This window comes from Myxocyprinus asiaticus, chromosome 4, assembly GCF_019703515.2.
Source record: "Myxocyprinus asiaticus isolate MX2 ecotype Aquarium Trade chromosome 4, UBuf_Myxa_2, whole genome shotgun sequence".
Lineage (NCBI taxonomy): Eukaryota > Metazoa > Chordata > Actinopteri > Cypriniformes > Catostomidae > Myxocyprinus > Myxocyprinus asiaticus.
This window is the reverse complement of record NC_059347.1, coordinates 8,517,309-8,544,577: the sequence shown is the minus strand read 5'-3', so window position 1 is coordinate 8,544,577 and position 27,269 is coordinate 8,517,309. Positions and strand designations below refer to the sequence as shown.

The 27,269-nt window shown below is 40.7% G+C and overlaps 1 protein-coding gene across 2 annotated transcripts in view; it reads left to right on the top strand.

Moving 5' to 3' along the window:
• Positions 1-27,269, top strand: part of LOC127437210 (disks large homolog 4) — a 249,316-nt gene that overhangs the window by 115,190 nt on the left and 106,857 nt on the right. For both annotated transcript variants that reach the window (XM_051692010.1, XM_051692002.1), the window contains exon 3: positions 10,559-10,615. In XM_051692010.1, the coding sequence (XP_051547970.1) occupies positions 10,559-10,615 (57 nt within the window). The remainder of the gene's footprint in view (positions 1-10,558; positions 10,616-27,269) is intronic.

Below are 27,269 nucleotides of genomic sequence, written 5' to 3'. Positions count from 1 at the left end.
ATGGCTTGCGACTTACTGAATCATAATAATTTATATGTGTCACTGTGCATTTCTTATCGTGAAGAAAATTGGCAATACGCAGCTTTATTAATACGAGAGAGTTTGATTTTTTTGGTGAGTTAAAGATGGATTGAAGTGAACAGAAAGGTGAGAGAGGGTAGTCTTCGCCCCATTATACACTGCAACAAAATATGTTTTTGATTTGTTTTTGTTTTGGCTTGTTTTCCAATATAAATATCTAAAACTCCTTTAACAATGTACATTTTCTTTAGCAGCTTTACTACAGAAGAAAATTTTATATGAGAATGTTGAATATAATATTAAAAATACAAATATTTTAAAATATCTAAAAATCCTTTAAAAAAAGATGAATTCACCTGAGAAGCAGCATATAAGATGTTTAGACTTGCTTTTAGAGAATAGATCTTGAATATAAGTATATAGACTTTACTGCACTTGCAGAAGTATAACGAAGTGAACAAAACACTATACAAAATACATTTATATTTAGCAAATTTAAATATCTTATATGATGCTTCTTAAGTAAAGGTATCTTGTTTTAAGGATTTTTAGACAATTTTAAATGGAAAACAAGACAAAACACTTGATAACAATTAGATTTTTTTGCAGTGAATTTTTTTACTGAATTAAACTTAATAAAAGCTTTTTTTTCTTTAATTCAGTGAATGTCATTTAGAGGTATTTTTAAAAGATGATTTTGTCCTCTTTATTGTTAACAAGCACGTTTAATACAACCTTTTAACTTGGGGCACAAGCTGAATAATCGGTTAAGAGCTAATGATTTTTTTATTTTATTTTTCACCCAATTTGGAATGTCCAATTCCCAGTGCGCTTTTAAGTCCTCGTGGTCGCGTAGTGATTCGCCTCAATCCGGGTGGCGGAGGATGATTCCCAGTTGCCTCCGTGTCTGAGACCATCAACCCACACATCTTATCACATGGCTTGTTGAGCACATTGCCACGGAGACATAGCGTGTGTGGAGGCTTCACACCATCCACCGCGGCATCCGCGCTCAACTCACCACGCACCCCACCGAGAACGAACCACATTATAGCAACCACGAGGAGGTTACCCAATGTGACTCTACCCTCCCTAGCAACCGGGCCAATTTGGTTGCTTAGGAGGCCTGGCTGGAGTCACTCAGCATGCCCTGGGATTCAAACTAGCGAACTCCAGGGGTGGAAGAGCTAATGATTAATCATTGCAATAATCGCCCGAATAGTTGAATAATCGTTCTAATAATATTAGATTAGATTAGATTAGTCGATTATCAAAATAATCATTAGTTGCAGCCCTAGTGTGTATGTCTGTGTGTGTGTGTGTGTGTGTGTGTGTGTGTGTGTGTGTGTGTGTGTCTGTGTGTGCATGTGTGCATGCACATTGCTAAGTGTTTGAAACCAACATACAAAACCTCCGCTAGAAAAAACACTTTGCACAATCATACTTTGGACTCCAAATCTTATAGTTACTGAGATATAGCCCTTGGGACAAATTCTCCATGTAGAGCCTAATCTCATGAAAATTTTAAATACATGAACATTCTCATGCCATCCCAGATGTGTATGACTTTATTTCTTCTGCAGAACACAAATTAAGATTTTTAGAAGAATATCTCAGCTCTGTAGGTCCATACAATGCAAGTGAATGGTAGCCAGAACTTTGAAGCTCCAAAAATCACATTAAGTCGGCATAAAAATAATTAATATGACTCCAGTGGTTAAATCCATGTGTTCTGAAGCGATATAATAGGTGTGGGTGAGAAACAGATCAAAATTGAAGTCCTTTTTTTTCCAATAAATGTCCACTTTAACTTCCACATTCCTCTTCTTTTGTTTTTTGGCCATTAGCATTCTTAATGCATATCGCCACCTACTGGTCGGGGCTGGTCAAAGGTGGAGATTTATGGTAAAAAAAAAAGGACTTAAATACTGATCTGTTTCTCACCTACACTTTTAATATTGCACATGGATTTAACCACGGGAGTCTTATTGATTACTTTTATGCTGACTTTGTGATTTTTGCAGATTCAAAGTTCTGGTCACCATTCACTTGCGTTGTATGGACCAAAAGAGCTGAGAAATTCTTCTAAAAATCTTCATTTGTGTTCTGCAGAAGAAAGAAAGTCATACACATCTAGGATTGCATGAGGGTGAGTAAATTATAAGATCATTTTCATTTTTGGGCGAACAGTTTTTATCTCTGCTTATTAAGCTGGAATAGAAGAAAGTATTTTAACACCAAAAAAGGTAACACTTTACAATAAGGTTCCATTCGTTAACATAAGCTAATGCATTAGGCATCATGAACGAACAATTAACAATATTCACTCATCGAGCACTTTATCAGGTACACCTGTACACCTACATATTCATGCGATTCTGGTAACACTGCATTTGGTATATCACCCTTAGCATAGAGTACAATTATTTTTAAACAGAATTTTATGAACCATTCTTTTTTTTTTTTTTTTGTTCTAACCGGTTAACATTTGGAAAGGAGGCTGCAGAGCGCTGCAACCAGAACAAAAAAATACTGTTTTTCTTCAGAATGATCCTGAGTAAAAGTGTTTAGATGTCATAAGTGAGCATTGTGTGAACAACAGAGCAAAAAGTAAGTGTTTATGAACTGATAATCTGCTGTTTAATAAAAGAATAAAAGTTGTGTTGGAGCACCTCTAGTGTTTATTTCACCAGAAAACTGCCACGATATGTTCAACAAGCCACATAAATACAATTTTGCTAAAATTTAGGTAAAGTACTGCATGATTCTATATGACCAGGTTGTCCTTGTGACCTGCCTCCTCAAAAATAAATTAAAAGTAAATGTAACAGAAACAATTAAATTAACAGTTTTAATAAACAGTTGTTTTATAAATTTACCTATTAATCTGCGGACCTCAGATTACAGTATACTCAGCACATGATGAGAAAATATAATTAGCTTCTGTCCAAAGAGTGTCCAAAAAAGGCAAAAAGAGGCAAAATTAAAATATCGATAAAATCCAGATTGTTCAAGGATCTTAAAGAGCCTATATTATGCTCATTTACAGGTTCATAATTTTATTTTAGGGGTCTACTTGAATAGGTTTACATGCTTTAATGTTCAAAGAGCACATTATTTTTCTCATACTCTACATTGCTGCAGCACCTCTTTTCACCCTCTGTCTGAAACGCTCTGTTGTAACTCCTGACTCTTTAAAGCCCCCCTTTCCGAAAAGCCCAGTCTCCTCTGATTGGTCAGCTGTCCCAGTCTGTTGTGATTGGTCAATTGCTTAGAGCGTGTGTCGGAAATGTAACGCCCCTTACCATAACTGAGTTTCAGCTCCCGAGGCTTCCTGAGCAGCGCATTCCTGAGGCAGACGTTATGCAAATGTGTTACATAGTGACATAGCTATGTCTCGGAAGTAATGGCTGGACTGCAAACCAGGCATTTCAGGCAGTTCAGGAGCAGTGTTTTCTGTGGGAGGAGTAACTCCCTTTGGCGTGGACTTTGTGCTTTGTAACTTTGCAGACCTTTTACATGCACAAACAGCTATATTACACACTAAAGGATAGGTAAAATCCCCAAAAGCATAATAGGGCCTCTTTAAAACAGGACTGAAAAGCAGAATCATATATAAATTCAACTCAGTGAAGGAGCGGAGGATGGAGCTGCTGTGAACATACTGTAGATGAGCAGATGTTAGATTGGATGGGGCCCTCCATTCGTTTATAATTATTTATATTTATCATCTACAGACTGACAAGTGCTGGGTGTTGTTCGTGATCGGAAAGATTATATCGCATTAGTTGTCAAGACAAGATTTTAAAGAGAGATCATCTTTGCACAGAAGTATAATAATCCGCTAATAAATAAAAACATATATAATAATACCTAATGTATTCTTGTATCAGTATGATCAATCAATATTGTTTTAAATATTTGCCTCCCCAGAAAATGTCCTCATGGATTGCCACTGCGTGTGACAACCAGCCCCTGTCTCCCTTATCTATAATTAACATTTCTCCTGCTTTATCTGTGACCATGTATGATTTTTTCCCACTGAGCTCATCGCAATGCATTCTGGGATTGCCTTCATCGTAAAGGATACATGCAATGCTGCCTTAAAATCTGGCCAAAAGAAGGTGTCTTATGAGGCAGCATATTCATGCTATACCTTTTTGAACAGCCTTTTAAAATGTTTTCTACTTACGCAGCTCACTTGGTTTTGGAACAGAGTATATGTTCACTCATGTTAGTATGTATGCTGTAAAAGCATTATAGCATGAAGCTCATTTACTGTACATGCTAGTGTTAGCTGTGTTCAGTGTGTCAAGGGCGTTTGGCTGCATGTGAAGGTTAGTAACCAAATGCTGCCTCCTCCACCCAGCTTCTCTCTCTCTCTCTCTCTCACTCTCTCTCTCTCTCTCTGTCTCTCTGTGATACCATCTGTCTTCATCTGAAACATGCCTGTGAAAAACAACACACAAACATGCATACCCCTGTGGTTACCTTTAGTGTACTGCTTTGATAATGTATTTAACTTGTCAGTCAATAAAAATAATCTCATAATCTAAATTATAACATAGATGGGTTTTAAATATTTGCTCTGACAATGATTTGATTAAAACGGTTTATGACTTGATATTACATGAATATCACTTCACTAAATTATATTCTTTAATTATTTCTGAAATTGTTTACTCAACGCTACGATGCATGATGAAATCTGAAATTTTGTCAAACCTCGGTTCGATTGGATTCGACTATTTTTGTTGGTAATTGTTTTCAAAATATGCTGAAGACACAAATGTAAGGGACAATTGAATGCATTCGTGCTGGAAGTAGATTGGGCATCAGGATTTGGTGTGTTGTCCAAAATTGGCAAATAGGTCAAGAATTTTATTTTTTATCAGAAATTAAAGTGTAATAAATAGATTATTAAGTTTCACACCACTTATCGTTATTTATAGTATCTGTACCCATGGCAATGGCTGTAGAACTGTGACCATTGTTGTAAAATGTATGTGTATACTGTAGGTAATATGATCTTGATATAGTGTATTTGTTATTTATGTATTTTTGTCTTTTGTCCTGCACTTGTCCTTAATGTACATATCTGGCATTACATCACTATATGCGGTGCACTTTGCAACACACACACACACACACACACACACACACACACATACACAATATGAATCAGTTTCATATGTGGTCATATGACACATCAGAGCTCCTACATGTCTCCTTTTGCTGTTCATGTTTAGATACACTAAATAATTCAGAACCTCTAAAAGTATGAAGGTAGATCAGTAGCAAAACTTGAGAGCTTGCATATTTGGATTTGAGAACTTGTACAATAAATATTTATACTTGTAAGTTGAAATTTACACTCACAGCACCGATGAGAAAACTTGTCAAAAAAAAAAAAAAATGGTCTCACAGACAATAATTCAAAGCTTGTGTTCTGAATTCACAATTGCAGACAAGTAGTCACAAATGTGTAAAATGACATTCACATAAATACAACTACTGACACAAACTTTTGTACTTTAATTTATTCTCGTAGTACAACCACAAATCTGCACTTACAATCTCTCAAATCTGGAACTGCAAGTTTAGATCTTCACGCCTTGACTTTTGCAACTACTTTTGCAAAAAAACCGTAGCAGAACTCACTTGTGCACTTGTAAATACTGATGCGAGACAGCAAGACCAGTGTTTGGTGGGGGAGGGGGAGTAGTCAATGAAGTCGATTTATTAGTTGATGCCTAGCCAATGAAATGGGACATTTTTGTACGCGATGACGTCACACCACAGTGCCATCCCGCGCCTGTTTGTTAGGGCAAAGCAGAGCCAGTCATCGCGATGGAGGGATCTAACAATCCGAGGGTGTAACTCAACTTCACAGCAGAAAAGAAGGAGAAAACAAGGAAGCGGGTTTTCCAGGCTCAGGAAAGACTTTTAGTCGGCCACTTCAGTGCTTTACAACTTCACAAACTCATCAGCTTCACAGGCACATAGTTAGTTAGACATATCAGCTTCACAAACACAACAGATTAAACCCAACAGCTTCAGGAGCACCGTGGCCTTCCTTGTGCCAGACTCTCTCTCTCTCTCTCTTCTGCTGGAGGTGTGGCTGCTTATATGTTGCTCTCCCCATGCTCACAGGAATTAGAGACAGGTGTTAAACATAATCTAGCTCAGGTGCAAGCGACCTTACTGCTTTCGCTCTTTCCGGACAGATGCTTGACCACGCCCCACTGCCACAGAGGGTACTTTTTTTTTTATAATTCATTAAATAGTATTAGAAAAAGTTTTGTAAAACTCCCACACTTATCAGTAATTTTTCCTTCACTGATATACTCAGTGTGATAAAAGACCGCTTCACGTTGGGGCCCTGATCACCTTGTCATGGTTTATTTTACGATAATGACCGGCTGACTGTACATTTTCCCTTAATTATTGATCATCATTAGTGAACTTGCTTCAGCTAAAAAATAATGAATGTTGGTTAGTTAGACATCACACTAATGGACAACTACCTGTACAATACTTGGATGCCTGGTAAAACTTTACATTGTCGAGTGGAAAGTGGTCTTCATCAATAATATTTGTTAGTATATCATTGAAGGAAAACATATTGATAAGTGTGGAAGTTTTACAAAACTTTTTTTTAATACTATTTAATTAATTATCAAAAAACGTACCCTTGGATTGTTAGATCCCTCCATTGCGATGACCGGCTCTGCTTTGCCCTTACAAACATTTTTCTTTCTTTTTTATTTATTGAAATAAAAAAAAAGGTTACAATGAAAAAGTGCAATAAAGGAGTATCAAAGCAGACTTGCATATTTGTAGCAAAATAATTTACATCACTTGTACACTTGCATCACAAAAAGTAATGGAAAAAAATTAAATAAAAAGGAGAAGAAAAACAATTCACATCACTCAGGAGACAGGAAAGATCTCATCATAACAAGCAATAAAATAAATATTTTTTTTTTATATTGATAATCTATCTCTTAACATTTATTAAGCACTTGATTCCAAAATGAATTCTGCAAAAAAAAAAAAAAAAGTACGAAATTTCTATTTTGTGTATTTAAAATTTTGCATCCAGAATAAAAAAAAAATACAAAAATTGACAGTGTTTTCCAGAGATCTGTTTTCATTATATAATATGTAATATAATGTATTTGACAGAAAAATCATATTTTAACTTTAACTTGAAAAACCAATGGAGATGTATGGAGATCATTCCAAAAAGCAGATGCAGGATCACAAAAGAAAAACAAATGATCAAGATTTTCACTATTGTTCCCACAAAAGGTACATGAGTTATTTACATCAGAATAATTAGATACAAGTAGGTTACAAGGGTAAATTTTGTGCAAGATTTTAAAATGCACTTGATCTTATTAGTCATGCAATATTTAAAAGGTAACTATGTTTTCCTCCAATTTATGTTATTAATGATAGAGTTCATGAGTGTAGTAGTTGATGAATACATTTTTTATTACAGGTTTTACTCAGTAAAGAAACTCCTTCACTTTGCCCTAACAAACAGGCGCGGGCTGGCACTGTGGCATGACATCATTGCGTACAAAAACATCCCATTTCATTGGCTAGGCATCAACTAATAAATTGACTTTATTGCCCCCTCCCCCACCAAACACTGGTCTTGCTCTCTCGCATCAGTATTTACAAGTGCACAAGTGACTTTTGCTACAGTTTTTCGCAAAAGTAGTTGAAAAGTCTGTCAGTGCAGATTGCAACATTCAACTTCAATTTTTTATTTTACAAGTTTTCACATCAGTGCTGTGAGTGTAAATTTCAACTTACAAGTATAAATATTTATTTTACAAGTTCTCAAATCCAAATATGCAAGCTCTCGAGTTTTGCTATTGATTTACCTTCATATAAAGCCCCATGTAATATTACTGTAAATTCTATGTAGTATGAGAGGGTGATTTCACTGAAATAAAACATTTCAGTATTATTCAGCCTTCTGATAAAACCTTCTGTTTAAATCTCGATATTTATGTATTTGCTATGAAATGGGTTAAAAGTCAGATTTTTTTATTTTATTTTTTCAACCAGAGAAGCAAAAGGGGGACCAAACAGCCTTTGTGGTCAGCTATGTTCAAAATATATAAAGGAATATTCTGGGTTTAATACAAGTTAAGCTAAGTCAACAGCATTTGTGGCATAATATTGATTACCAATCTAAAACTTATTGATTTTTGTTAAAACTAATGTCTTATTTGAGCTGTAAAGTTGTTTAAATTGTCATTTTTACAGTTGCTTTACGGTTTACAGCGTTACGTATCTATCTATCTGTCTGTCTGTCTGTCTGTCTATCATCTATCTATCACTCTTTTTTGTCTTTCTATCAGTCCATCACACTTTCATTTCTATCACGCATCACTCTTTCTATCTTTCATTAGTCTATGTCTCTTTTATCTATCAGCCCCTCACTCTTTTCTATCTTTCTATCACTCCATTACTTTTCCTATTCTATCTATCACTCTGTCACTTTCTTATCTATCTATCTATCTATCTATCTATCTATCTATCTATCTATCTATCTATCTATCTATCTGTCTGTCTGTCTGTCTGTCTGTCTGTCTGTCTGTCTGTCTATCTATCTATCTATATATCTTACCCTTATGATTTTTTATCTACTTTTACACAGCAGGTTCTGTAAAGATGTGATAAAATGTGATAAGCAATATTCTAATGTAGTACTTAATTTAAATCTCAATTTAAGTTTTTGATGTATTTATGCATTTATGAGTAAAGGAGCAGGGTTGGCTAGAGAATAAGAGACACATTCCTGCGGGAAACTTTCAATCATCAAATTCTCAGTATGGATTTGGGTCAGGGGTTTAGAAGGAGCTCAAGAAGGTGAGCAACTGTCCTACAGCTTCAGGGAATATGTAGTGCGAGTGGTCTTATCTTCACAGTTTACTATTTATTTTTGGAAACCATACCATGTCATACATGTGATGGATTTGTCATGCTGAGGAGCAATACCCGAGGTGATATAATCGCTCAAAAGTTGGACTGAACAATATCGCCATCTGCTGTTAATACATAGAACTGCGGTTGTATCTCAGGACCAAGGACAGCTCCAGGTTAGCGCAATAGTTTTGTTTTTTCACTTTAAAGGGGTGTTTGTTTCTCAGGCAAACACACACAAATGATACAGACTGTGCTCTTGTTTTTTTTTTGTTTTTTTATATTCTGGGCAAGTGCTCCTCAGTTGGGTCTGTTTCAATTATCAGTTCCTCTCCACTCTTTTCTTCCCTGTCTTTTCCCTGAATTGTTCTCATGCTCACACACCCATTAATTTAATCTGTATCCTCCTAAAATACATTCAATCTGTTAAAGCCAACATAAAAATATCTGTTCATTTCCATAATGTGACATGTTTCTCAGTCAAACAGGATGTTCAATGAGAAAAAAAACGTAGAGTGATACTTTATTTTATCCATCGGGAATTGATTGGATTGAGAAAAGTGGGCATTACACACTAGAATGAAGCTAGGTGTTTGGAGAGGAGGGGCTGAAAAACAAGAGGGCTTGGTGATGCCAGACAAAAAGGAAAGTTGTTTCAGAGGTGGAGAAAATTATTACATTTTTATAAAAGATTATGACAAACATAAGACTAGGAATGTGCAATAAAAAGGTAAATATGTCAATTCATGTTGACTCTTTTTACTGTAAGTGAAAGCCCTAAAATGACCTACTGAAAAAAATGGCTTCAGCTCTTCAGCATTTTTAAACCATTTTATACTTATCGCAGACCTCTGCTACCCTTCCTAATCCAATTTACAACCATTACAATAATTAGATACACAAGCAGGTCTTTGATTAGTACCTGCTGGACTTGTTTATCTCCTGTTTGCCCTTAACAATTATTTTCCATTTCTGTTTTCCCTCCCCTGTCCAGAGCCTTTGATGGAATGTAGCAATTATATTTTTATTGAACTTAGAATAGCTTCTGAACACTAATTAGGAATTTCTTTAAACTCTCAGGTATGTTTGCTCACAGCTTTGCAGGAAATATTCTTATATCATAGAAATCTGTATGGTAAACATTTACAGTTTATAAAACAAATACATGGGTATACAAAAGTTTGATCTGACAATGATTAACATTTTTGCACTAGATGAAACAATTCATAATGAAATCTGAATTTTGATTGGGATTGTTTCAATTTTATTATTTTTGGCATGATTCATAATAATGTTACCCATGAAAATAGGTCTCTAATTTGTAAATGAATGCATTATACATTGGGTTTTGTTACAACAATAAAAATCAATAATTAAATTCCTTAATCGATGCATTGATTTTTCATTGTCAGATATGAGATGCAATGCATTCATGCTTCATAATGTATTGTGATGCATAAATGCATTGTACACCCCTGTTTGTATAAATCAAAGACTCTGTTTTGATGCTTTGTGTTATCCTATAAGTTTGTAATTTGCCACTTTTCCAGCTGTTGAGTTGTCCTTCCTCCTATCCTATTTTTTTTCACAGCCAGTGTTGCTGTCCTCTGGTCAAACCCCTATGTACACCTCTGCAGTCTCCACACTGGTAAGAGCACTTTTACTTTGCTGCCTCTGCTGTCCAAGAGGCAGAACTCCTCTTTTTTTTTTTTTGTCATCTCCATCGTGTTGACTCCATCTACATCAGGGATGGGAATCTTAAGGAAATCTGCTCCGATTCCACTTAACCATTCTTGTTCTTTAATTTATTTATTAATGATTCATTTAGTTACTTGAATAATTCTTCCGTATACCAACAGAAAAGATACAACTATTTGTTGACTAATTTAAATATTTTTTATTTCTTTTTTTACTTTAATTTAAATTAATTCCACTGATTTTTAAGTCTCATAAGCCTTCAGTAGAAATAACATAGTAACAGTGCTCGGCTCATTTAGAGTTGGACATGACAAAAGTAATGTCTTGCAGAACAGTCAAGGACTGCTCTGACTGATTAAATAAGTGAGAGAGTAATTAAGACCGATTTATACTTCTGCAGCGAACCTACGCCATAGGCTCCGCATAGTGGAACGGAGTCAGGAACTGAGTTTATGAACCGATAATCTACTTGTGATTTGTGTGAAAGTGAATAAAAGTCATAGTTGTTTAGTGCCTCTAGTTTTTATCTCACTAGCAAGCTGCCGCAATACATACAACAAGCCTCACAAAAAACATTTTGCAAAAAGATAGGTATAGTAACGTGATTCTGTGAGACCAGGTTGCTTAGAAGAGTCATTCGTTCACAAAATCGAACTACACTGGTTGCACTCTTTGTTTATTTTTGCATGCAACCAGCAAAGACAGCGCAAAAGAAAGACAAGCTGTCTATTTATTGTCTTTGTATTATTTTGTAATGCACAGTCTTTATCTCTCAACATCACATTTAATTCAGATTGCAAGCTCACATCTCTAAAAGATCATTCATGTCAGAGTATTTTGGTACTGTGTTTCTCCTTTGTGACAGTGTCCTTAATAGTGACATCCTCACGAAATCATGATTCTGGTTGCCACGGTTCGTCCTTAGCATATGACTTGTTTGATTGTCATTATCTTTGTAATTATCCATTAATTTCCTGTGATGATGGTCCCGATTACATCACCGTGATTATGCATCATTTTGTGCTCTCGTTCTGTTCTGTTTTTGTCTCTATTGCATTGATGTCAGGTTGTTTTTACAGCGCCTTCTATTACATTTCGCAATGGATTTCTCTGTCGCCTGAAGTCATCATTTTATCTGTATTGTCATATCAACTGCAGCAATATCAGCAAACTCATCACTTTGCTGCAGAGTATCAACTTTAAACCACACACAGAACACACACACAGCTGTATCCATACAGGTACACTTTTATTCTTTCTGCAGATTTAGCTTATTATTTTTGACAGCACATAGCTCTGTCCTGAACAATGTTGTTTCCTTCTATTTCTGCTTAGTGTCACTCTGAATATTCTTTTATGACTTGTGATCTGAGAGCTTCAACATTGACTTGGACATTATTGTCAAAACAAGTGTTAAATTGCTGAATGTGCTGGTTATTTAAGAGACTGTCAGATAAATATTTATTTTAAAGATTAAAAATGAAGGACCTTAAGTTATGTATCTCAGAGATAACCTGTATGTAGAAGAGAGGCAATTTTGTGTGTGTACATGTCTTTCCCTTTAAATTAGGTTTGCACAATTAAAAGCATCTGTTAAATGATTACATGTAAATTATAATGTTAATGCAATGCATTAACACCTCCTGTAGAGGACATTGTGTTGTCAGCTGTTTCATGCCTTGAGCTCTACAGCCAAATGCTCTGATGTCAACAGAAAATGATCAGCCAATGGCATGAATCCCTCTCTAACACACAATTAGAGCCCCTCCCCCCAGAGGGGAGTCTTCAAACTTAAAAGCAGAGGTATTTACTTTTGTACATGAAACTGGTGTTGAGCGGGTAGAATTCAATGAAGCCATCAGCTGAGGACATGTGAGGCATCTATTTCTCAACTAGAGACTCTGATGTACTTATCCTCATGTTTAGTTGTACATCTGGCCTTCCACATCTCTTTCTGTCCTTGTTAGAGCCAGTTGTCCTTTGTCTTTGAAGACTGTAGTTTAAACCTTTGTATGAAATCTTCCGTTTTTTTGGCAATTTCAAGCATTGTAAAACGAATTTCTAGAGAAAGCTGTTTCTTTTTTGCCATTTTTGACCTAATATTGATCTTAAGACATGCCAGTCTATTGCATACTGTGGCAACTCAAAAACAAACACAATGTTAAGCTTCATTTAAAGAACCAAATAGCTTTCAACTGTGTTTGATATCATGGCAAGTGATGTTCTAGTACCAAATCAGCAATTTAGCATAATTACTTAAGGATAAGGTGTTGGAGTGATGGCTGCTGGAAATGGGGCCTGTCTAGATTTGATCAAAAAAAAATTCAGATAGTGATGGTGCTGTTTTTTCATCAGTAATGTCCTGACTATACTTTGTGATCAGTTGTATGCCACTTGGTGAATTAAAGTACCAATTTCCTTCCAAAACAGCTAAATCTGTACATTATTCCAAACTTTTGCCCACCAGCGTATTCACATTACTGCACTATGGGGGAGTCCTGAGGCAGAATAATTGTTCATGAGGAAAATGGCCTGAGGGTAAAAACTGTTCTTGTGCCTGGATGTCCTGGTGCTCGGTGTTCTGTAGTGCCGGCCAGAGGGCAACCACTATCATCTCCACTATTTTGAGCGTGTTCAGCTCAAGGTTGTTGTGATCACACCAGACAGCCAGCTGATCAACCTCCCATCTGTATGCAGACTCGTCACCATCGCAGATGAGGCCGATGCCATGGTTTCATCTGCAAACTTCAGGAGCTTGACAGTGGGGTCTTTTGCAGTGCAGTCATTCGTGTACAGGGAGAAGAGCAGTGGAGAGAGAACACATCCCTGAGGAGCACCAGTGCTAATAGTGAGGGTCCCGGATGTGAATTTCCTCCAGTCTCACTAGCTGCTGCCTATCTGTCAGAAAGCTGGTGATCCATCGACAGATTGGGGTGGGCATGGAGAGCTGGGTCTGTTTGATTGAGAGAAGATCCAGGTCTGTCAAGGTGTTGCAGGATATAATGCAGTCCCATATTGACAGCATTATCCACAGGCCTGTTAGATCAGAAAGCAAATTGAAGGGGGTCCAGCAGGGGTCCAGTGATGTCCTTCAGGTAGGCCAAAACCAGTCTCTCAAAAGACTTCATGACCACCAATGTGAGAGCGACAGGTATGTAGTCATTAAGTCCTGTGATTTTGGGGTTTTTGGGGACCGGAATGATGGTGGAGTGTTTGAAGCAGCAGGGAACTTCATACTGCTCCAGTGATCTACTGAAGATCTGTGTGAAGATGCGGGCCAGTTGGTCAGCACAGACTTTCAGACAGGCAGGTGAAACACCATCTGGGACTGAAGCTTTCCTAATATTTTGTTTCCGAAAGACCCGGCACACATCCTCATCACAAATCATAAGTGCAGATTGAGCAGCAGGAGGGCGAGGGGTGTGAGACTGTTTTTTTTAAACCTGCAGTAAAACACATGTAGTTCATCAGCCATTAGATGACTCTCTACAGAGCAAGGGGGAGGTGTCTTGTACTAGGTGATGCTTTTTAGGCCTTTCCACACAGATGCAGGATCGTTGGTTGAAAACAGGTATTTCAGCTTTTCAGAGTAGCTTCTTTTAGCCACTCTGATTTCCTTAGTAAGTGTGTTCCTGGCCTGGTTGTACAGTGTGTTATCCCCCTTCTGTAAGCATCCTCTTTGGCATGATGAAGCTGTCTAGTTTTCCTGTAAACCATGGTTTATCGTTATTGAATGATACAAATTTCCTAGTAGGGATGCTCATATCCTCACAGAAACTGATATATGATGTCACAGTATATGTGAGCTCATCCAGGTCTGTGGCTGCAGCTTCAAAAACACTCCAATCATTGCAGTCAAAGCAGGCTTGTAGTTCCAGCTCTGCTTCATTGGTCCATCTCTTTACAGTCCTTACTACAGGCTTAGCTGATATTAGTTTCTGCTTGTAGGTCTGGAGAATATGAACTAGACAGTGATCAGAGAGTCCTAAAGCTGCACATGGGACAGAGGGATATTCATCCTTTACAGTGGTGTAGCAGTAGTCCAATATATTTGAAACACAGAGCAGTGGAGTTAGAAAAGTCCTTATTTGTTTGAGTGAGCAAAAGCAGTTCGTCCGTTTTGTTGGCAAGGTAGCGGACAATCGGCAGATGAATACTCGGCAGCGGAGTCCTAAAGCCGCATTGACAAAGCTTCACAAGCACGCTGGCTCGCTTCCCTCGCATGCGTCTTTTGGATTGCTTGTAGAGCACCGCTGCGCCTCCAGCTAAGATGTCTAATAAAACATCAGAATAATCAAACACCGGCAAAAAATTATCAGGTATGGTCTGCCAAATATTCAGCAGTTCATCCCTGGTGAAACTGATCGGGAAAGAGTGACAAAAAACATGACAAACAAACAAAAGTAACAAAAAAGCTAGAGAGCTCCACACCAAAGCAGCCATCTGCGGTGCCATCTTTTCTGGATTCCTTGAAAATGGAATAATTCTTATACAGGTCAGGAGCTTCAGTTAATGTTCACATCAACCATCAGAATGGGGAAAAAATGTGATCTCAGTGATTTGGATTTTTGGTGCCAGATGGGCTGCTTTGAGTATTTCTGTAACTGCTGATCTCCTGGGATTTTCACGCACAACAGTCTCTAGAATATATTCCGAATAGTGCTAAAATCAAAAAAACATCCTGTGAGTGGCAGTTCTGTGGATGGAAATGCCTTGTTGATGAGAGAGGTCAACAGAGAATGGCCAGAATATTCAAATGACAAAGTCTACGGTAACTCAGAAAACCGCTCTGTAAAATTGTGGTGAGAAGAATAGGTTTGTGCTGTTTTGGCAGCATGAGGGGGACTTACACAATAATAGGCAGGTGGTTTTAATGTTGAGGCTGATCGGTGTATAAGTGGGTATATCTTGTTTACTTGCTATTATATGTCTAAAACAAACTTTTTAAATACCTTAGAAAGATATAATGCCAATAGTGTCGGAAATTAACGGGGACTCGGGGCGAAAAATGCCCACGAAATGAGTTCCTGTGTTTTATTAAAAATATCTGATATAGTTTCAATTACATACACTGCGATCTTCTTTGGACTTTTCACTGAACATTATTTTTTTTCCTGCCAGTCTGGTTCCTCACACCATCACGCACACAGACGGGCTCTCTGCTTCTATCAATCCACATCAGTTCAATATTTTACTCCTGCATTAAATTCCGTAACCGTTCACCCCTCTTGTTCAAAATAAACTGTCCTAGCAGGTAACACTCTCGCTCACGGTTCTTTACTGTACTTCCTTGCCCTGTGTTGCTGTTTGTCTGTCTGGAAAGCCTCACCCGCTAGAGGCCAAAAGTATGCAAGTGATGGATGTTATATAAAGAAGGTATGAGAAATCACAAAACATAATGTAACCAAATGCTACAATTTACTTAATAATAATATCTCAATATGTTAAATAACCATAATGTTAATTAATACTTTATTATTACAATTGTAATACAATAATACATATACAGAACAACCACTTTTAGTGTTTAAATCAATCATATCTCTCACTAAACACTGTTTGAAATGTTTATTTTTGCTTTATTTTATTCAGTTGGCATGCAGGAGTTGATAACAGTTTGCTTAATAATCTCATTCCATATCTGGATAATTGCTGCAATATCATAGAGGATAAAGTTCCTCTATGATATTGCATTATATTAGTTTTGTACAGTATGTTAACTTAATAGCCAAAATACTTGGACATAGGTGAATGAGAATAAACCTGAAATAGGAATGTGTTTCAGTCACAATGCACATTATGTAAATTAGAGACGATTTAGAGACATTTAGAATGTTACAAATGGCTATTTCTATTTAAATAAATGTTGTATTTTTGAACTTTTCTGTTTGTCCAAGAATCCTCTATAAGCAATGCAGGTCTTTGGCATTTAGAAGCTGCTAGTTTAGGACTTGTGAGGAGTCTGTTTCTCAAACTAGAGACTGTGATTTACTTGTCTTTTTGTTGTGCATCTGGCCGTCCACTTACATCTCTATCCTGATTAGAGATTCTTTTTTCAAAACATGAATGCATGGAATAGCCTTCATCTCTCTAAAATGAAAGACTTTAGGAGAAAATAGAATTTCAGGAGAGATGTGTTTCTTTTTGCCTATTTTTAAAACCAAAATTGACCTGCAAGTGTAAAGCAACTTGTAAGATCTCCATACCTCGGCAAATGGGGGGAAAAGCCACTGTACTGCGATTTCTGCATGGTAGCGCAACCATTTTCAATTGTTCTAATAAAAAGAAAATTTTCTTGTGTACCAAATTAGCACTTTACAATGCTTTTGTAAGGAACAGGTGACAAGGTATATGTTTGCCATTACAGGTAAAGAAAAAATGGCAGGACTTACCTACTTGTGCCTGCCACTACACGGGATGAAACCGGCTCAACCCGGAGATTGTAGAACCTTGCAAAGGTGTTAGGTGTTGCCCAGCCTGCTGTTCTGCAAACATATGTTAGAGAGGCGCCACTGGTCAAGGCCCAGGAGGCCGCCACACTCCTGGTAGAATGGCTCATAGCCCTGCAGGAGGCGGCACGTCCTGAGCGTGATATGCCATTGCTATGGCTTCAGTGACCCAGTGGGCGATCCTCTGCTTGGAGACAGCGCTTCCTTTCCGCTGTCCACCAAAGCAGACAAAGAGCTGCTCAGAGACTCTAAAGCTCTGTGTGTGATCCAAATAGATGCGTAAAGCAAGCATCGGACACAGCAACGTCAGGGCTGGGTCTGCCTCCTCCTGGGGCAGCGCTTGCAGGTTCACCACCTGATCCCTAAATGGGGTCGTGGGTACCTTGGGCACATAGCCCGGTCAGGGTCTCAGGATCACGTGAAAGTAGCCCAGACAGAACTCCAGGCAGAACGCTTGCAGGTCTCCTACCCTCTTGATGGAAGTGAGCGCAGTCAGGAGGGCAGTCTTTAAAGAGAGTGCCTTAAGCTCAGCTGACTCCAGGGGCTCAAAGGGGGCTCCCCATAAACCCTGAAGAACTACAGAGTGGTCCCATGACGGAATGAGGTGCGGTCTGGAGGGATTCAACCTCCTGGCACTTCTCAGGAACCTGATGATCAGGTCATGCTTACCTAAGGACTTACCATCCACTGTGCCGTGGTGTGCTGCTATAGCGACTATATACACCTTCAAGGTGGAGGGGGACAGCCACCCCTCCAACCTCTCCTGCAGGAAGGAAAGCACTGATCAGACTGCGCATCTCTGGGGTTCTTCGCGTTGGGAAGAACACCACTTAGCAAACAGACGCCACTTCAAGGCATACAGGCACCTCGTAGAGGGAGCCCTAGCCTGAGTGATCGTGTCTACCACCGTGGGTGGTAGGCCACTTAAGTCTTCCGTGTCCTGTCTAGGGGCCAGACATGGAGATTCCAGAGGTCTGGTCATGGGTGCCAGATGGTGCCCCGTCCCTGAGAAAGAAGGTCCTTCCTCAGGGAAATTTGTCGGGGGGGGGGGGCTGTCACAAGGAGTGTGATGTCCGAGAACCACATCTGGGTGGGCCAGTAGGGTGCAACTAGGACAACCTGCTCCTCGTCCTCCCTGACCTTGCACAGAGTCTGTGCAAATAGGCTCACTGGTGAAAACGTATATTTGCGTAGTCCAGGGAGCCAGCTGTGTGCCAGCATGTCTATACTGAGAGGTGCCTTGGTCAGGGTGTACCAGAGCGGGCAGTGGGAGGACTCACGGGAAGCAAACAGGTCAACCTGTGCCTGCCCGAATTGACTCCAAATCAGTTGGACCACCTGAGGGTGGAGTCGCCACTCTCCCCTGAGGGTAACCTGTTGTGACAGCGTATCCGCTGCAGTGTTGAGGTCGCCCGGGATGTGAGTGGCTCACAGCGACTTGAGGTGCTTCTGACTCCAGAGGAGGAGACGGCAGGCGAGTTGTGACCTACAATGGGAGCGTAAACTGCCTTGATGGTTGATGTATGCCACTGTTGCCATGTTGTCTGTCCGAACTAACACATGCTTGTCCTGGATCAATGGCCGAAACCTCTGCAGGGCGAGCAGAATTGCCAACAACTCGAGGCAGTTGATGTGCCAACGTAGCCGCGAGCCCATCCAGGAGCCAGTGGCTGCGTGCCTGTTGCATACTGCGCCCCAGCCCTTCTTGGAGGCATCTGTCATAACCACGACATGCCTGGAGACCTGCTCTAGGGGAACGCCTGCCCATAGAAATGTGAGGTCGGTCCAAGGGCTGAAGAGGCGGCGACAGACCAGCGTGATGGCCACGCGATGTGTCCCGCAGCACCATGCCCATCTCGGGACTCAAGTCTGGAGCCAGTGCTGAAACGGTCTCATATGCATCAACTCGAGTGGAATGGCCACTGCTGAGGATGCCATATGCCCCAGGAGCCTCTGAAACAGTTTCAGTGGAATCGCTGTCTTCTGTCTGAACGCCTTCAAGCAGGTCAGCACCGACTGTGCGCGCTCATTCCTGAGGCATGCCGTCATCGAGACTGAGTCCAACTCCAAGCCAAGAAAAGAGATGCTCTGAACCGGGAGGAGCTTTCTCTTTTCCCAGTTGACCCGAAGCCCTAGTCGGCTGAGGTGCGAGAGCACAAGGTCCCTGTGCACACACAACACATCCCGAGAGTGAGCTAGGATTAGCCAGTCATCGAGAAAGTTGAGGATGCGAATGCCCACTTCCCTTAACGGGCCAGGGCTGCCTCTGCGACCTTCATGAAGATGCGAGGGGACAAAGACAGGCTGAAAGGGAGGACCTTGCACTGATACGCCCGACCCTCGAATGCAAACCGCAGGAAGGGTCTGTGTCGAGGTAGAATCGAGACGTAGAAGTACGCATCCTTCAGGTCTACCGCCACGAACCGATCTTGATGCCGGACGCTCGCTAGAATGCGTTTTTGCGTCAGCATCTTGAACAGGAGTCTATGTAAAGCCTGGTTCAGTACTCGCAGGTCCAAGATTGGCCGCAACCCTCCGCCTTTCTTCGGTATAATGAAGTAGGGGCTGTAAAACCACTTCTTTATCTCGGCCAGAGGGACAGGCTCTATCGCACCCTTCCATAGGAGGGTAGCGATTTCTGTGTGCAAGGTAGCGGCGTTCTCACCCTTCACTGAGGTGAACCGCTGAACCTGGGTGGATGCCTGGCGAACTGAATTGCGTAGCCGAGTCGGACGGTCTGGACCAGCCATCGCGACGGGTTGGAAAGTGCAAGCCACGCGTCCAGGCTCCGGGGACCAAGGGGACAATCTTGTCGGACGTACCGCCGGGTGTGGCCTCGCAGCGGGGCGGAGCCTGAGGTGCCACGTCGTGCCATGGCCATGCTGAGTTCAGGGACATCGAAGCACTTACCTGGATCCTTGTGACCACCCCTGGAACAGCCTGGGATGGGGGAGGAAGAGGCTTGTCCTCGTGACCTGTGGAGACCATCACATCGGGGGTGGATGGAATGGTGGACGGTGGTCATGATGACAGCCATGCACAACGGGTATGTGACCCAGGGAACAAGGAAACCACTCTTTTGCTGAACTCTTGGGTACTGCAGCCACTTGGGCATGCGGGAAAATTAAATGAAAAGGTAACAAAAGATTCTCCTCCCAGTCCTCCACCGGGGGATGGAGTGGTCTGCTTATCAGCTACAGAGCAGCGGGTTTCCTCGCCCCTGGGTTGCCCATCTCAGGGGTGCTTCGAAGCCTTTCTCGGGTTCTTGGCGGCCGGCCACGAGACGGGTGGCGTCTGCTTCCTGCAGTGGGCTCCACGCCAGGGCCAGGCCATGGGGGCGGGCTTTGGTGGAGCCGGTGCTTTCACCGCAGGAAGACGCCCTTGGTGACGAGCAGACGGGGTGCGGGATCTTGAGCCACGCCGGGGCAGGATGTGTTGGATATCTTCCCTCTGCTGCTTCACCACCGAGAACTGCTGGGCAAAGTCCTCGACGGTGTCGCCGAACAGGCCAACCTGGGAAATGGGGGCACCAAGGAACCGTGCCTTGTCGGCCTCTCCCATCTCGACCAGGTTGAGCCAAAGGTGGCGACCACCAAGGTGGACATTGCCCGCCCGAGAGACCGTGCCATGACCTTCGTCGCCCGGAGGGCGAGGTTGGTCGCCGAGCGCAGTTTCTGCATCAATCCCGGGGCGGAACTACCCTCGTGCATTTCCTTTAGCGCCTTGGCTTGGTGGACTTGCAGGAGAGCCATGGCATGCAGGGCGGAGGCGGCTTGTCCAGCGGCACCGTAGGCCTTGGCCATCATGGACGAAGTAAACCTACAGGCCCTGGACGGGAGCTTCGGGCGCCCGTGCCAGGTGGCGGCGCTCTGTGGGCATAGGTGCACCGCGAGCGCCTTATCCACCAGGGGGATCACCAAATACCCCTTGGCCGCCCCACCATCGAGGGTAGTGAGGGCGGGGGAGCTGAAAGATCAGGACTAGGCAGTAAAAGGTGCCTCCCATGACCTTGTCAGCTCCTTGTGCACTTCAGTGAAGAAAGGAACTGGGGCGGGGTGTGGCTGTGAGCAGCGCCGCAGGCCCAGAAACCAATCATCGAGCCGCGAGGGTTCAGGGGAGAGTGGAGGGTTCCGGAGGGCTGCCCAGGAAAGCATTTCCATCATCTCTGCGTCAGCCTGTGACTGGGCGATCGTACCCGAGGGGGGAAGCCCAGTTTAGGCTTCCGCGTCCGACTGGATGAGCCCGCTCTCCGATGCTGCGCTCAAGAGCTCATCACCTTCGCAGGATCCGAACAAGAGGTCGAACTCGCCGTGATACGAGCCAGCGGACTAATCTGGAAGCCCGATCGGGGCAGGCCGAAAGCGTGCTGGGGAATGGGAGGTCCATGGGGGGATACCCGGCGGAGGTGGTCCCATTGAGGTCCCCAAATCGCCCCCAGTGCTAGCCACGCTGGCCTCATACCTGTAGGTAGAAGGACCGAGGCGGGGAGCTGCTGGGGTGGCTTGCTTTCTTACGAAGGCAAGCCGCAACCACAACGTTGCCATGGTCATGTTCTCGCAATGAGTACATGACCCATCCACGAACACTGTCTCCGCATGGGTAGTGCCCAGACAAGAAAGACAGCGATCGTGACCATCAGAAGGTGAGAGATAATGACCGCAACCAGGAATAACACACAAACGGAAGGGCATCTTTAAAAAGACGTTCCGTGTGTGCCGCTCTTTTAGAGAAATATTCTCTTTTTTTTTAGAATATACTCTTTTATTTCTGCCAAAGCGCCCAGGGGTGTTCTCTGCAGTGCACCAGTGCAGAGGGGGAGAAGCCGCTGAAATGCGCCGTCAGATCCAGCAGAGGTGAATGGACAGCCGTGAGAATTCAGTTCAGTGAGCATCGACCGTTCGGCTCCGAAGAGAAAATCTGAATGAGTGGTTGCATACCAGCTCCTTTTATACCCGTATGTTCGGGGAAGTGGTATGCAAATACCACTCGCCAATTCCCATTGGCCCCATTGGCCACCAGAGGTGTTTCGGGCTCCCAAGAGTGACCCCTAGTGTCACTACATCGACACAACGTCGAGTGAGTGACAGATAGGGAACAATTATTTCAAACCGTAATAATAATTTGCAATTTGGCAGTATATTTGTTCAATTTAATGCATCCTTGGTGAAAGGAAGCATTCATTTCTTTCAAGAACAAAAATGTCTTTGTGTTCTAAAAATGGAAGCATATATACTATATATAATATAATTTTCATAAAGTAACTTGTAACATAATTACTTGAGTCATAATATTTCTCAGTACTTCTACTTGTACTCAAGTTAATTATTTCTTCAGTAGCTGTACTTTTACTTAAGTAAAAAAAAAAAAAACATACTCTTTCCACCACTGCTTTAAAGTATGTTAAAAACATGTGTAATGCCTGCTGTGGGATCCTAATAGGAAAACCTGAGGCCAGAGAAGATGCCTCAGTATGCTGACAAACTGCTTTTGCAGTTTTTTTATTCTGACACAGTCACTCATACCTCGGTCTCGGTTATGTTTTCAACTTGATTTCAGATGTTAAAAAAGTTTATGAGTTAATGTGAATAATTTTAAAGAGATCATTTATAGAGATATAGAGATAATGTGGATAAAATGTATGAGGATAACAAAAGTCAGATAATTTGTTTTGAAAGAATCTGCTAAGTTCATAAGGAAATCTCTGACTTCTGATTGCAGACTTTGGTATTTTGACAAATATGAGCACAGTTTGAGATTGTTGAGATCTATTTTGAAACTGTAGAGGAGACACATGTGATCTTATTGGGGACTTTTTCTTAGGAGAAAAATCTGAGAAGCAGTAGACTTAAAGGGATAGTTTATCCAAAAAGGAAAATTATCTCATGGTTTACTCACCCTCCTGGCATCCCAGATGTGTATGACTTTCTTCTGCAGAACATAAATGAAGATTTTTAGAAGAATATTTCAGCTCTGGAGGTCCATACAATGCAAGTGAATGGGTGCCAAAATACACATTAAAGTGAGCATAAAAGTAATCCATATGACTCCAGTGGTTAAATCCATGTGTTCAGACATTATATGATAGGTGTGGGTGAGAAACAGATCAATATTTAAGTAATTTTTATCATAAATTCTCCTCTCTGCCCAGTAGGGGGTGATATGCATGAAGAATGTGAATCACCAAAAACAGAAGAAGGAGAAAGGGAAAGTGAAGGGAAAAGGACTTAAATATTTATCTGTTTCTCACCTATCATATTGCTTCAGAAGATATGGATTTAACCACCAGTCATACACATCTGGGATGGCATGAGGGTGAGTAAATGATGAGAGTATTTTCATTTTGGGGTGAACTTTTCCTTTAAGCAACTGTCTCCATTTACCCTCTATTTAATCGTATTGCTGCCTAGGAGAAACAATTGTGATATTAATGAGATCTTATTTAGGAATTTTCTTTTCTACGAACACACACATGCGCACCAACACTCTAAACAGGACGTTGAGACTGTGAGATATTGGTCTCCATAGCAATGTGACTGCTGCTGATGATATTAACACGTTTGAGGAGTGCCAAAGAGGCGAGTGAATGATTGGAATCCTCAGTGCTCTCTCTATTTTCTATTGCTAAAGGACAGGCTGTGGGATGAGACATTGTCTGATGAGGAGAGCACACACACACACACACACACACACACACACATACATGTAGACATCTATCGAGTCACAGTAGGAAACAGGAACCAGCAGACATTGAACAGTCATCCATAGAGAACATGGATGGATAGATAGACATGATGTGTCGTACTTATGTTTCTGGAACATTAGCTTGAAATATAAAATAGGAAAACTGTTATGCTTATGAAAATGACTGTGTGAGAGTCTGTGGGAGTTGTTATTGCTACATTAAACATTATAAAGACAGACGCATCTCGGTTGTGTAACTGAAGTTCTGTTATCTGCTACAGCTGAGACTGAAGCTCTTATTGGATGCTGGTTTGATAATTTGCATATTTGTATAGACGTAATGGTACACCACAAAATGCTTTGCACAAACCGACCTAAAAAAAGCAATGTTGGTCTCACATGCACATCAATTCTGCTTCTACAGTGTACTCATCCTGCAACAAATAGTGAGTTATGTAATCAATTAGCTAGTTGATAAAAAAAAAAAAACAGGCTAACAGTGGTGTTAGCCTGTGTATGAGCAACTATTACGATTGCTCATACACAGGGTTAGGGGTAGAAGTGGACCCCTATTGGATTTTGCCGATACTGATAACTAAGGTGGTGGAAAAGGCAGATAACTGATTTATTGCCCAATAGTTTTTAAAATTGATTTATTGAATGTTAAAAAAAAATCTCAGTCATTCCTTACTGTGGCAGACACAGACATAAGGTGCTTTTCCACTATTATATATATTATATAAAACAGACTTTTTTTTTTCTTTTCTCTAGGGACACCGTCAGACAAAAAATCAACCTGAACTAAAGGTTATACAAATATAAATGTTCAATGATGTCTACTGCATACGTGTCTTTTTATCACTAATGCTTTTGTGCCAGGCTCCGAAGCTGTACTCCTCTGCTAGCACATAAAACACGGTAAAGTGTACAGTACACGTTAAACCTGTTGCCAAGGTCAGTAAAACTCTCACGAGAGTGCATTTTCTACTAGTGGTATGGTTAGGATGAAACTCGTGAGAGTTTTGCAGCTTGAGGGTTATGCATGTTGAACTGGTGAGCACACCTGAAAAGTTTTCCATATGCTGTGGTTGTAAAGAGACAGATTCCAAGACAATTTTATTGTGTACGTTTTCACTGGCAGACAATTAAACGTAAAGAAATGCCTTAGGCTTACACTGAAAGAGAGACATATTTACCAGAATATTATACATTAGCATGTGATCTTCTAACTTGGGCCAAGAAAGTAACCACTTGGCAACCATCCAAAACACCCAAGCATCCATATGGCACGCACTAACAACCACTTTAGAATACTTTAGCAACACAAGATAGAGTGAAGAATGGAGGTGAAAATGAATCCAGTAGGAAATTGAGCAAGTTAATAACCGCCTCTTATTTATACACCACTGATACTTTAGATCACTGTTTGTAGCTGAATTTCTTGTCAAACCCAGTTTGGTCAGGTGTGATTATACTCGGTAGCACAGTCTCCAGGCGTGTAGCAAGTAAAATTTTTATATCAACATTCAGAAGGGACATTGGGCAATGAGAGCTACAACAGTAATTATCTTTGTCTTTTTTTAAGAATTAAAGAGATGGAAGCTTCTCTAAAAGATGGGAGGGAGAATATACATACATATTCAACATAATAGGTACAAGCTTAGCCAAAAATGGATTGGGACTTTTCCTGCTTTGCATAGATGAAATAGCCTGAGCTACCTCTTCAAATGATATTGGACTATCCAAAATACGCACCATGTCTGGTCTTGTCTGAGGTATATTAAATGTTGAAAATACTGTACATTTTCAAAATCTTTAAGATTGTCCCTTTGTTCAGATAAATATAGTCTCTGATTGCATTCTCTCATTGTATAATTAATTTCTTGGTAGTAATGGGAGAGACCATTGCTTGTCCTATTTTCAAAAATGATATTGGATGCAGCGGATTGTCTGAGCTGCTTGGCAAGAAGTGTACTTGCCTATTCACCAAATTCTTAAGAAGTGTTCCGTGATTTAAGCAGCATTTCTTCAAAGTCAGTAATCTCGAGAGCATCTAAATCTACTTGGAGTAGAAAACGCTTTTGAACAGATCGAGTGAGGGGGCACTCGCAAGCTGTCTATTGAGGTCTTAAATATTATTTGATAATGTACAAAAGACTTTGCACGCTGTCTCTTCTCAAAAATTGACTGGGAAATTATTTGACCCATCATAAAGGCCTTAGAAGCTTCTGAAAAGGTGCTATGAGATGTGTCCGAGTTTGTATTAACACTCATCGGGGACTAAAAACAGTTCAAAAAACGAAAACCGAAAATGAAAGAAATTTTATGCAGAATGTAACCAAAAATGGGAATAAAGTGATTTTCAATTGTTCCGGAGTGAAAACTTTATTTTTAAATGCTGATGACCGGTTATAACCAGTTAATTTTGTTCCAATATTTTTTTCATGAAACCAAAGGCCAAAGGGTTTATCGTAGTACATTTTTGGAACTTCACCACTTCGTTTTTCCCAAAGAAATTAAACATGTGCTTTGATCCTAAAGGAAACTGCTGCATCACACATTTCTCTGCCTAATTGCCTGTTGTGAATGTTGCATTCTGTGAATGAAGACCTTTTAAACAACTATGTTTGTACATACTGTATATTGTACATGCACGTCTAATCCAGATACAGGGAAAATATTATTAGAGGTAAAAAGTACATTGCTTTTAATAATTACACAGTCTGTCTTATTGGTCGATTTACCCTTCCCGCCATTAACTTACACCCTTAGGGTCATCAGCAAACGAATTGAAATCGCGAACATGTCTACATCTCCTATGTGCTACCCAAACGTGGCTCATTCAGTCAGACTTCAGAGCTGAAACAAAACATATCTATTTTCTTTAATCGCTGAAGTTGCAAATGCACTTGTGGTACATTGAACTGTGGTTAAACACAGAAAGTTATAAAAAGAAAAAAGAAAAATGCCTTAAACAAGTATCTTGGCCTTTACAACTGGGCATTAATAAGGCCTGTCCCTCTAAAAGTGTCACAAATGGAGTGCCCAGGTGGTTAAAAGCTTACGTCTGGGCATCAGTGTGTACTGTATTTGTACGCCAGCATACACGTCTGTGTGGCAGTGGGGGGCACTGAGGGAACGCTGCTTTCCATAATGCTTGCATGGGCATCACCAGTGCCTCAAGATGTACTGCAGAAAAAGAGAGAGAGAGAGAGAGAGAGATAGTACTGTAGTACGTTTTTGCCCTCATGGTTTCATGATTGAACAAATGCTAATTATAAATTTTTTATTTTTTTTTAGAGCAAATTAATGTGTATTTAAATTCAAACAATACTGTGCTGTAAAAAGTATCAGTGCATAAAATTATTTAGAAATTGCTGTGATGTTATTGTCACTGTGCACATTCAAGGAAACAAAATTCGTGTGAACTACATTTTTGGTTGCCTGTTTCCCTGTGTTGGTTGCCTGTGCAAA